Source organism: Ipomoea nil, unplaced genomic scaffold (assembly GCF_001879475.1).
Source record: "Ipomoea nil cultivar Tokyo-kokei standard unplaced genomic scaffold, Asagao_1.1 scaffold2792, whole genome shotgun sequence".
In the NCBI taxonomy this organism is placed as follows: Eukaryota; Viridiplantae; Streptophyta; class Magnoliopsida; order Solanales; family Convolvulaceae; genus Ipomoea; species Ipomoea nil.
Window position 1 is genome coordinate 2,903,182 of NW_017619220.1, and position 13,514 is coordinate 2,916,695.

The 13,514-nt window shown below is 34.2% G+C and overlaps 1 protein-coding gene across 1 annotated transcript; it reads left to right on the plus strand.

The window, feature by feature from the left end:
* Nucleotides 1-4,766: 4,766 nt before the first annotated feature.
* LOC109157723 (pentatricopeptide repeat-containing protein At3g24000, mitochondrial-like) lies at nt 4,767-8,275 on the plus strand. The gene is made up of 2 exons (XM_019305563.1): nt 4,767-4,949; nt 5,180-8,275. Exon 2 carries the CDS (start codon nt 5,447-5,449, stop codon nt 8,270-8,272), a length of 2,826 nt encoding a protein of 941 aa, XP_019161108.1. The 5' UTR covers nt 4,767-4,949; nt 5,180-5,446; the 3' UTR covers nt 8,273-8,275.
* The last annotated feature ends 5,239 nt before the right edge of the window (nt 8,276-13,514 follow it).

The window sequence follows — 13,514 nt, forward strand, 5'->3', positions numbered from 1 at the left end:
GAATTATCCGCAGGCGTCCTGGAATTATTTTTCAGCATTGACCTCCTCATATGGGACACAAATGCCAGGTAAAGGGAGTGGGTTCGTTCAGCGTACTTGACAATTCTGACAAAGAAGACGATCCCGGCGGAGATGGTTAAGCAGTGGTGGCTGTAGATTTTGTAGCGGTAGAAAACAAGGAGAACGGAAAAAGACTTAACAACGAGGGTGAGGAGTTGGCGGGGCCATAAGTTGTTCTCTTCTATGTCGAAGGAGGTGATGGCGTGGGGGCCGCCCAAGTGGAGCAAGAGGAAGGGTGCCCAGAAAGCCTCCAGGAGGGACGATTTGGTGCCGGCGGCGTCTTTGTCGTCGGAGTTGCTATTGATGAGGGCTATGCCAAAGGTGGCAAAGTAGTCGACAAGTAAATAGGCACACCAGATTGTCAGGTGGGTGGACCCTTTATTTCTCCTTTTTTCTCAACGGTGCAAGGAATTCCAGCACGTAGTGGAACCCAAGGCTAGCCACAACAATGACATGGATGTTCCAATTCCCCCATATCCGGGAGTCGGAGCCGGAGGCTGGTCAAGGAAACGGAGCGAGGGCATCGCAGAATGTGTAGCCTCACCGTGCTGCCGTCGACGAGGGAGAGAGAGCGAAGACCAGAGGTGGCGATGGTGGAGGCAGCTAGCTGGTATCCTGGCATGGTGTGTGATGGTGAGGAAATGCCGGACTCAGTTGGGCAGTGCCCACTGGAAATAGCATGACCACCGGAAAATTACATAATTTAATTTTTCAATTATTTTTAAAAAAATTTGAGGGTAAATTGGTCTTTTTATTTATATTTTGCCGACAAATTGGTTGGGTAGACCAAATCTGTTAAAAATTGCATAGTTATGGTACTAAATTGTTAGTTTTGAAAGTTATGGATTAAAATTAACAACGCCCCTATAGTCACAGGACCAAAAATGTAATTTTCTCTTAGGATAATTAGTTTAAACCAAAATTAAAGAAGACTAATTATGGTAGGATTAAACAAAATAACATATGTCGCCTCCCACCAACGACAATCCAGTCTGCGGCAAACACCCTCCACGAACGACATTGTTTCTGGCATATCAACGAAGCGAGAACTCATGGATGCAAGTTTGGAGTATATGTCGCCTTCACTCACAGGTAAGCAAACCAAATTGATTATGATAGTTTAAGGACACAGTGTGTAATCAATTATTGAATTGTGCATCATGCGTATGATTCAGTATTAAATATTTGAATTGGATAATAACGAATTGGTGAAGATGTATGCGTGTTAGAGCAGTTGGAAACCCTAATTATGAGGACCAGATTATGAACATGTTACGGGATGTAAAGGATGCGATTATGCAGTCCCGCACACAGTTATAGGGTACGGTGCACACATTCCAGACCCTAGTACTAGATTAAGAACATGTTACTATGGGATGGAAAAGTTGCGATTATGCAGTCCACGCACACAGGTAAAGGGGCCGGTGCACGCATTCCAGACCCCAGTTTGAGTGAATTACCACACGTCCACCTTTGGGCAGTGAATGAACGACGCAACTGGGTGATACACACACCATGCAACTACTAGTAAACCTTATTGAGATTAATAATATTAGAACGGTCATGCACATCATAAAATATGCAACACATTTTAATAATTTTTTAATGGTCAACAGGTGAAGATCAATGTGCAAGCAGAGTCCATCATGTAATATATAAAACACTAGAGAGTGTGCTTGACTGTAGTTATGCGTGTGCGCAGCAGAGTCCACCATGTAATTCTTAGATCACTAAATTGTGTGCTTGATTTTATTTATAGGTGTGCGCAGTAGAGACCATCATGTAAAAAAGAGCTATATCAGGGAAGGCAACAAACACAACAGAGTGGCACCAATTTGGGCAAAGTATTCAGAAGCCAAAATGTTCTTATTTAAGAAGCATTAGCTTAATGACTTCTTATTAACCCAAATGTATGTGTTGTTTTAGTTTTTAGCAGTTTGGAGTAAACTGTTGAGTTATTAAATAATATTTTTGGTGTTTCGATTAAAGAAAAATGTTAAAATGCCAAATTTGTTAAAATTTTGGCGAATTTGTCAATAATCATACAATGCGATTATCTAATAATTATTATGACATTTAACAAATTAATTGTATAGATATTAAAGTTCGTTTGGAAAGTAGGAAAATGATTTCTGGAAAATGAATTACTTTTCAGAAAACATTTTTCTTTTCAGCATAAAATTGTCTAAAAGAAAATTTATATTATTATTATTATTATTATTATTATTATTATTATTATTATTATTATTATTATTATTATGTAATAAAGTAATAATAAAATAAAATTACAATTAAAATAATAATATTAATAATTAATAATTAATAATATAATAATAATCAAAACAAAACTATATACAAAATAAAATTAAAAAAAAAAAGAAAAAAAAGAAGACAAAGATGAACCACTGACTCTCATTTGTAAGCAAAAATGATTGGAAAGAGGAGCTCTTGAGCTCCTCTATATATTCCAAACATAATTGTTTGCACATCAATATGGGCAAGTATTGAGAAGCCAAAAGTCTCTTATTTAAAATGTTTTAGCTTTTTTTTTTTTTTTTTTTTTTTTTTTATTTTTTTTTATTTTTATTTTTTTTAAGGGAGAAGTCTTAGCTTAATTGCTTCTTATTTTATTTTTTTTTAGAAAACGTTTTTCTTTTTAATGTTTGGCTACACAACAAATTTTTTTTTTAAAAGAAAATGTATATTATTATTATTATTATTATTATTATTATTATTATTATTATGTAATATTGTAATAATAAAATAAAATTACAATAATAATAATATAATAATATAATAATAATATAATAATAATAATCACCTTTCAAAAAATATAATAATAATCAAAACAAAATTATATACAAAATAAAATTAAAATTAAAAAGAAAAAAAGACATTGGCTCCCTTTTGTAAATGATGTTTGATCGCACATTGAAAATGTTTGGAAAGAGGCCCTCTTCCTCTTCCAAATATAATTGCTTGCCCATCAAAATGGGCAAGTATTGAGAAGCCAAAATGCTCTTATTTAAGAAGCCTTAGTTTAATTTCTTTTTTTTTTTTTTTTAAATATTTTTCTTTTTAATGTTTAGCTGCATAGTAAAAAATTGTCTAAAAGAAAATTTATATTATTATTATTATTATTATTATTATTATTATTATTATTATGTAATAATAAAATAGAATTACAATAATAATAATAATAATCAAAACAAACCTATATACAAAATAAAATTAATATTTAAAAAAAAAAAAGAAAAAAAAATGGGGGAGCCCGTGGCTCCCCTTTGTAAATGATATGGAACCATTTTGATCTCACATCAAAAATGTTTGGAAATATGAGCTCTTGAGGTCCTTTATATAAGAGGGGCAATGCTCCTCTTACAAACATAATTGCTTGCCCATCAATGTAGGCAAGTATTAAGGAGCCAAAATGCTCTTATTTAAGAAGCCTTAGTTTAATAACTTTTTATTTTAGTTTTTTTTTAAATTATTATTAGGGGGTTTGGAAAAGATTAACCCAAATGTATATGTATTGTTTTAATTTTTAGCAATTTGGAGTAAATTGCTAAGTTATTAAATAATATTTTTTATATTTTAATTAAGGAATCTATTTTTGACCCTATTCTGGTTGGTCATCAACTTATCATGACTAACAAGCAATAGGAATGTTCGAATGCGGTTTGGAACCTTTAACTTCCAAACACTGTTCCATTGTGCTGCTTCAATGGCTACTGGTATTCCCATTGCTATATCATATGTTGTGCTGGTATGTATGTGTTATGTATGTTGAGTAATGTGGTATGTATGTGTTATGTATGTTGTTTCATACAACAAGGTTACTAGTTTTATAATATCATGTGCATCCACAAATTCATAATTATATATCCATAGTGAATGAATGAAGTAAAAATTCACAATGAATATGAATGGAGTAAAAATCCACAATGAATGAATGAATGAAGTAAAAATCCACAATGAATGAACTAAATATCCATAAGTTCATAACTATATATCCATAAATTCATAACTATATATCCACAGTGAATGAATGAAGTAAATATCTACAATGAATGAACTAAGGGTGTGTTTGGTTGGTGGGTTTTGCCCATATGAATGAGTATGAAAGTGATTGGTGTTGTTTGGTTGCTAGGTTTTTAGAACACTACTATGGGTTTCGAATACCCCATCAATTGAAAAACTCATACCCAAATACAATAAGCGTTTCATTCCCTTATTCATTATCCAGCACTACTATTAATAACCATTCCCATTCCACCTTACTACCAAACATGTTAAATACTTTCACCAAAACCCATTACCATTACCAAGTATTTGATACCCATTCCGATTCCGATTCCTATGTGCGAACCAAACACACCCTAAATATCCACAAATTTATAACTATATATCCAGAAATTCATAACTATATATCCACAATAATGCTATTGCCAAAAATCAAACCTGAATTTTTTTAAATGAGACTCACATTTTTAATCAAAACGACGTCGTTTTGCATCATATGCACCATGCGCATGGTACATTCGGTTGCCGGCATAACTATTGGGGCTAGGGGGGCAGGCTGACGGGCCGCCTATTTTTTCAAAAAATAAAACATTACATTAGTAGTTAGTACATTACTTTAATCCCTAATCACTCTTCGAGTCTTCGTCTCTTCTCCCCACTGACCACTGTCCCCAAACGTCGCCAACTAGCAGTCGAGCACTCTGAGAAGCGAGCCAGCGACGAGTCCCAGCGACGCAGCTCTTCGGTCTCCGATAATCACTCCCATCGTCGCACCACTCGCAGAGTCGCAGCCCGCAGGCCCATCGTCGAACCTCCGGCAGTACGACATTCTAGCAGTGAGGCAGTGAACCACCAGCCACCACCAGGTAATTTATTTTCTTACCTCAGAGATTTGGTCGCAAGTAGTCAAGGAATTCACGAGACTCTCGACATTAAGCTAGTCTTGACATGCCCTCCTTCTAAAACAATATTATATTTTTTGCCGTAATTAAAAAACAAGAATGTTGGTACTTGGTAGTTAATTTGTGCTGTGTTGGAGTCTTGAACTGAAAACAAATTGAAAGAAGAGGTTAATGGGAGTAATATGAATTTGCAGGGCAAGAGAGACTCGGTGACAGAATTGCAGCTCTGCAGCAGCTTGTTTCACCCTTTGGAAAGGTTAATTTCTGTACATTCTATCCACTTTTCTTACAGTGATAGAAGTTTATTTAAAAGAAAAAGAGGTAAAAATGTGAGGTAACCTATTGAATTTGGTCAGCCTAGTAACTTGCTAACTATAAATGTGAGGTCAACCTTGAACGTTGTATTTGAATATTTTTGAATTCATTTTAACTTTGCTCCTACTCAAAGGAAATTCTGGCAGATGTTTAGCTCTGCACAGATGTTTAGCTCACCACGGCGGTCCATTCATTTTCCCTCCATTCGCTTTTATTCTTGCTCTTCTGCTATTCTCCCAACTGTTAAAAGAGAAACCGTGCCAAATAGTTCAAAATTTCATGCCTCCTCTGGATTTCAAGGTATTACTAAAGTTGGGAAAAGTAGGAAGAGGGATCTTAAACGGTATTCTGAAATGTTCCGAGATTATACGCAAACGAAAAATTTGAAAGAAGGAAAAGTGCTTCATGGGGAGCTAGTTAGAAATTTAATTAACCCGGATATGCATTTGTATGTTTCCTTGATTAATTTTTATGCAAAATCTGGGGATCTAAGTTCTGCATGCAAAGTGTTTGATCAAATGCCTGAGAGGGATGTTGTATCATGGACATCACTAATATCAGGATTTCTACCTGAAGGGAATGGTGGTGAGAGTGTTAGATTGTTTTGTGAGATGAAGAGAGAAGGTGTGAAGCCTAATGGATTTACATTGGCGACAGTTTTGAAGGGTTGTTCTTTGTGCTTGAATTTAGAGTTTGGGAAGCAGTTGCATGCTGAGGTAGTAAAATCTGACACCTTTTCTGATGTTTATATTGGTTCTGCGCTTATTGATCTCTATGCTAAATGCCATCAGATGGAGGAGGCAAAAACAGTATTTCTTCATATGTCTGAGCAGAATTTAGTATCTTGGAATGCCTTGCTTAATGGGTATGCACAAGAAGGTGAATGGCAAGAGGTCTTAAGATTATTTTGTAGTTTGTCTGAGTCAGAATTTAGATTTAGCAATTATACATTAAGTACTGTTTTAAAGAGTTGTGCTAATGTGGGTAACTTGAGAGTTGGCCAAGTTCTTCATTCGGTGGCAATCAAGATTGGAAGTGAACTTGATAATTATATAAGCTCTAGTCTAGTAGATATGTATTCCAAGGTTAGATTGCCTGAGGATTCTATGAAGGTATTTAAGAGAATAAGAAGTCCTGATGTTGTTGCATGGAGTACGATGATTAATGGCCTTGATCAACAGGGACATAAAAAAGAAGCATTTCAGCTGTTTCAATTGATGAGGCATTCAGATGTGAGGCCTAATCAATTCACTCTTGCATGTGTTATTAGTGCTGCAGCTGATTTAGGTGATTTACTTTTTTGCAAAAGCATACATGCTTGTGTTTACAAGTTTGGGTTTGACTCTGAGGATGTGGTTAACAACACGCTTATCTCAATGTACATGAATTTTGGATCATTTAATGATGGTTACAAGGTTTTTGTTTCTATAGATTCAAGGGATGTGATTTCTTGGAATAGACTTTTATCTGGATTCCATGACAATGAAACATCTCATGAAGGGCCTGAAATCTTCAGACAGATGCTTATTGAAGGTTTCAAGCCAAATATGTACACATTTATCAGCATTCTAAGGGCTTGTTCCAGTTTGTCAAATGTTAGTCTTGGGAAGCAAATACATGCTCATGTAGTAAAAGAAAACTTGAGCTGTGATTGTTATGTTGGGACTTCTCTTATTGACATGTATTCTAAATGTGGGTGCCTAAATGATGTGGAAGTTATTTTCAATAGGTTGACTCAAAAAGATGTGTTTACATGGACAGTGATGACTGCAGGCTATGCACAGAGTGATCAGGGAGAAAAAGCCTTTGAATGTTTAAGTAAGATGTTAATGGAAGGTGTCAAGCCAAATGAATTCACTCTTGCAAGTTGTGTGAATGGCACTTCACGTATAGCAAGCCTTAGTAATGGAAGACAGTTGCATTGCTTAGCAGTTAAATCTGGGCAATTTAGTGATTTGTTTGTGGCCAGTGCATTAGCTGATATGTATGGTAAATGTGGATGCGTTGCTGATGCTGAAATTCTGTTTGAGGGCATGGATTCTTGTGATACTGTTTTATGGAACACAATGATATGTTCATACTCGCAACACGTACAGGGCAAAAAGGCTCTACAAGCTTTCAGAAGGATGTTGAATGAAGGTATTTTGCCAGATGCGATTACTTTTATTGGTGTTCTTTCTGCATGTAGCCACATGGGCTTAGTTGATGAAGGGAGAAGATATTTTGAGTCAATAAACAACACTTATGGAATCATTCCTTCCATTGAGCACTATGCTTGTATGGTTGATGTCCTTGGTCGAGCAGGCAAATTTGATGAGGTGAAAAACTTCATTGAACATATGGAGCTTACTCCAAATGCATTAATCTGGGAAACTGTTCTTGGTGCTTGTACGATTCATGGAAACATTGAATTGGCAGAGAAAGCCGCAAAATTTCTATTTGAATTTGAACCTAAAGTGGAGTCAAGTTACATACTGCTGTCCAATATATATGCTGCCAAAGGGATGTGGAATGATGTTGCAAAGTTGAGAGCATTTATGTCTGACCAGGGCATTAAAAAGGAACCTGGTTGTAGCTGGGTTGAGGTCAATGCTCAAATCCATGTCTTTTTGTCTCAGGATGCTTCACATCCAAGATTAACTGATATCCACAAAAAATTGGATGAGCTGTATTTACAACTTAATTCAGCAGGCTATATTCCAAACAAGGATTATTCACTTCATAATGTAACAGACCATGAAAAAAGAGCAAACCTCCTACATCATAGTGAAAGGCTGGCTCTAGCTTTTGCACTCTTAAATGACAATACTAACAATACTATAAGAATCTTCAAAAATCTACGCATTTGTGGAGATTGCCATGAATTTATGAAGCTGTTGTCAGGCATAACACATCGAGAAATAGTCATTCGTGATGTTACTCACTTCCACCATTTTTGTGATGGCACATGCTCTTGTAATGATTATTGGTGACTTGATCTTGACCAGTTGACAAATGATTTTCATCATACAATGGACTAAAGTCTATGCCATGAATTGAAGTTTCTAGTCTAGTTCATGAACTAAAGTTATTCCAAGGGAATTTGCAATCAGGTATTATTCCAAAACAAAAAAACCGTGGGTTGGAATATGATGCTTCTGTAATGGCCTGCCTTGAAAACTTTAGTGTACAATAGTTCTGTGAGCAAGGAGGGCTTCAGGCAAGCTGAGTCTGTCAAAGCTGAAAAGAGGTAATTTATTGTGCCTATTGTTTGTATGTGAGTTATATAGTTTTTGCATAGTGCATTGAGTAGAACATAAGGAACTGAATTTTTGTTGGTTATTATATGGTTAATTTATTTGTTAAAGAATTTTCTTCTCTATGTGATACACATAGAGAAAAGTATTAAAGTATATTTTTAAGTTATGTTGGCATTTTGATTTGTAAGGTTCCTTTCATATCTATCAGTATATTAAAAAAAAATCAGGCAATGTTTGTAAAATTTTCATATTTAATACACTAATTCAATATTAATCTATCATGGCAACGAATAACAGTGAAAATATAATCTTCAAGTTATCAAAAAATGAGGCAATGTTTAACAAAATTCTATCATATTAGAATTGATGATGAAATATACATCTGATAGATATTATGTAGTTGCAAATTTATATTTATAGTAATATTTTAGAAGCAATATTTCCTTTTGACACTATGAAGTTTATCTATCAATTGAAAGTTGAATGGTTCACTGATTTTAAAGAATGGAAGGTGGTGATTCAGGAAATAGTTAAATTTCTAAAAGCTGACACAGCTTGCTTTTATGAATATCAGACCGTTGAGGTATAGTGTTGCATTGGACCTTCGTATAGATTGTCTGCCACATGTCGTTGAAGCAAAGAGAAAGCTGATCGAGGTTAAGAGATGCAGTATTATGCAGTTACCATCCTAATGAGGTCAGTGCAATGAATAAAAATTATCGATCTTCTTTTGGAAATATCAGCAATAACTTGCCATTCCATTTGCCTTTGTAAATGGGTGATTTGTGACTGTCTTGCAACCCTTGTTCAGTGGACAGTGATGATTCCATCTATCTTTTGAAGTAATATTTTCTGAAGTTTGGGAAGCTTAGCCTACTCAGAGGTTTCATTCTTTCTTGATTTTGAATTATGATATATTTCTCTTTAGTTATTGAGATCAATGTAGTGACACCTGCTAGTAGACTCATAGTTTTGGAGGTTTATTAACTATATATATTAAGCTTTTGGAGTATCTACTTGATGGCATTTGCATGTATTTTCCAGGAAAGATACTCTCCAAACTTTGTTCTGTTTTAACATTAAATTTACATCTGTGGGTAGGTTTTGGCAACAACCTGCGATCGAGGAGCTTCCTCCAGATGGTGTACTCTTAATATATCTATCAGCTTCAGGTAGTTGGTGGTTGCAAAACATCTTTCTGGTGTCACTTAGTTACTTATTTTAAAATTTGATCGAGGTTGCATACTAGCCACTCATTAATATTCTTGATGAATCAGGAAGCTGTCAAAACTATGTTTCATCCCTGTCTCATAGTGGAGCTTCGTTGGGCATTCTAGAAAACATTTTCAGAGGCTTCCAGTCTCACTGTCTCAATTCAATGACTCTGAATCTTCATCCACATCTCCCCTGAACCCTGAATGTGATAATTCAAATCCAAAGAGGACCCCTTAAGTCGTCATAGTACGTGGTGGATTACATATTGGCTCTCGAGGTCGTGGAGGTATATAACTATATATATCATTCTTTGAAGCCTTAGAATTGGTGATGAAATATACATCTGATAGATAGATGTTATGTAGTTGCAAATTTATATTTATAGTAATATATTTTAGAAGTAATATTTCCTTTTGACACTATGAAGTTTATCTATCAATTGAAAGTTGAATGGTTCACTGGTTAATATTATGGAAAGCGATACTAGTTTTTTTGAGCCCTAACTAGGCTCCTATAAAGTGCTTTCTCACACTTTAGGACATTTTAATACTGGAGCCTTATACTTTTGTTCTGAGCATTTGTTTACTCAATTCAAACATTATGCTGTTTAGCAGTTGTTAGTCTAATTGAAGACTATTGTTAAGAGTCCCACATTGAAAAAAATAAGAGAGAACATATGGGTTAGACTAGCTAATTGATTGGATTCAGACATTCATAGTGTGGTTTGGCCCATGAAGCATTAGAGCCTACTAGATGAGTGACCTGGGCCTAATCTTAGATTATAACAACTAGATACAAAGTGAATATTTCAGTTGCCAGTTCTAATATTTTTTTCTTTTGAAATATATATATGGTGATGTACATTCAGTATTCTTTAGATGCATCTTTGAAATACTCCTTCATATTTTATACCTTATCCACATCTGTCTCTTCTCTCTGCCATGTGATATCCCTATACTGAAATAATTAATTAATTATTTTGCTTATATAGGTTTGAATGATGTTTTCCCCTGTACTGAACCCTTTTTTTTTTTTTGTTTGAAAGGACTGAACCTTTTTTTTTTTTATTTCTTTAATTTAGAAGCAAATTTGTTGGTCTCTTCTAGTCAGCTTTAAGGAATGAAACATGAAAATGGAGCAGAAAAAATGGAGTCAGTTGCCATGCTCCTATCTCCAACCACTTCATGGACTCCTCTCGTCAGCCAAATCAAAGCTCATTCACCATTTTGCTCGCAGCTCCGGCCTCTTCAGGCTTTACTTTCACTCTCATGCTTGGTTTTACTGGCTCTGATGTTGAAACGGTATGAAGCTAAGAGTGCTGCCTGGTCTCGATCATTTGATTGTTGTGATGTTCTTTCTAATGGGAACATGTATGAAACAAGTTTTCAGGATTTGTTCAATAAGGCCAATCGAGAAGCTTCAATTCTTTCATCCTCGTTAAATGGGGCCGGGTCAATTATTGGCAACATCAGTCAGACAATCTTAATGCCGTCTGGGCAGCGACCCATTTCTGAGACGACTCCTTTTAAGGTACCTACCTTAGCTTGGTGTTCTTTCCGTTGGTGAAGATATGCTAAACTGCAGTAGAAGGGTTGAATACTGAATATATAGTTTAAAATAAGTTTTTTTTTTTTTAGTACTATTGACTCTGTTACGATGTAGTATCTGTTCATACATACTTTCTCAATCTATTGAAGCACAAATAGTCAATTCTATTACTCCATCAATCAATTATAGTCATATGTGCATGGGAGCATAAGACATGTTGAGTGTTGATATCTTGGTGTTCGATTTGCCAATGGTTGTTTATACGATTGGGTGAGCAAAATTATTCAAATAATTAAAGGAGCTAGGGACATTTATATATGTAGCAACTGTACGTAGGGAGTTTGATAAACATGAAACTACTATATATACCTTCCTCAAACTACAAGTGCTCTATCTTCTCAAAGTAGTAATGAGGATCATGATTTATTTTTTTTTTTTTTTGAAGGGAGGATCATGATTTATAGTATAACGATTTACTAAATACTCTGTCTATCATATTTATTTTAAATACTAGTTGTAAATACGCACCATGTGTGATTGAAAAATATCTGATGAACAAGAAAAATTAGTAAAATTAAATAATCGAAATAAATAAACATAAATTTTATAAATATTAGAAGATGGAATTTTAATTTTTGATGATAAGAAAAATTATTATCTAGCATAAATGTCAAAATATGCATTAAATTACTAGGTATTGTATTTCAAAAAGATTAGATTTAGCTTTTGACAAATGCAATTAGTTTTTCTTGATAATTTTTCTATTACAATTAGATTTTAAAATCAATAGCATAATAAATGACACATAAATGCTTTGTTGACAATAAGCCAATGGTGCATATATTCCACATTAAATAAGATACAAATGAAAAAACATAACTCTTTTACAAAAAAAAAAAAAAAAAAAAAAAAAGAAGTCAATTTTGAATTTAATAAAAAAAAATAAAATATAAAGCAGTTAAATATTCAAATAAGAAAATCATATTAAAATAGATACACTTTATTTCATGGAATTACAATTCTCTTCAACCAAACAATGTAGTTTATCATTTCATAGAATTACAATTCAATTCCAATACAATTCATACCAACCAAACACCCCCTCAATTCTCTTGTTTTACACTGGGAATTGGAATGTACTATTCAACTCTTCTCCTCGCACGCCTCGTTGCCAGTCCAGCTTATTATAAGACTAGTTTTTTACGCGCATTGCGCGATTGAGATAATGTCCAATGTTTTTTTTTTTAAATAAGTACTTTAAAGTATTTTTTTTTTAAATAAGTACTTTAAAGTATATTAAGGCAGGATTATATTGAAATTGTTCATGCATAGATAATTGAAGGTTGAATTTGCGTATTTAAATAGGTAATTCTTCTCCCAAAGGTTGAGTCCCCAACCCCAAGGGCCCCCTACACTCCGACCCGACAGAGCATTGTGGGAAGTTGTAAATCACGGTGACTCAATGGTTCAGCAGACAGAGCCAAATGCTGATATGAACAAGGAATCTACCCACTTTGGACATAATTCCCGCACTGCCGCCGCCGAGGTTCAAACCTTGGTCTCTTCTCCCAAATACTACCCACTAAACCATTGAGCTAAGCCCGTGCGGGTTAAATAGGTAATTCTAAGTTTACAAATGCAAGATAATATAGTCAAGATTGATTATAATTGTCAATAAAATAATTGTATAGGTATGGTTGAAACCAAATACGGGACATAAGCGAGAACAAATAAAAATTAGGGCATAAAATATTAAATATATACTAATATTGTTTGAGGAGATTCCGACATTAGGATTTGTGGTTAAGTTCTATTAAGACTTTAATATTAGAATTAGATTAATGGTGTAGTTATAATTCTATATTAGACTTTAATATTAGAATTAGACTAACGGTGAATTAACGGAAAAAAATAAATGGATAATCATATAATTAAGGATAAATTAGAAAATCTTAAAAGAAAAAAATTAAAACCTGAACAATATGAACCATTCATTTGATTTAATAATTTGGCAGTCATTTTTTCTACCCAATGTTAATAATTAAATAAATTCGCTGGTTAAATCTGCTAGTACAATCCGCTAACGCTAACCGCTAACTGCTGATTGTCAAACAAGGACATTGCGAGGTAGTTCTCACTTCAATTTGTTGTGTGATTTGAATACTCTCTTTGTCACATAATCTCTCAAGTAGTTAATATGGTTGGCTTTATT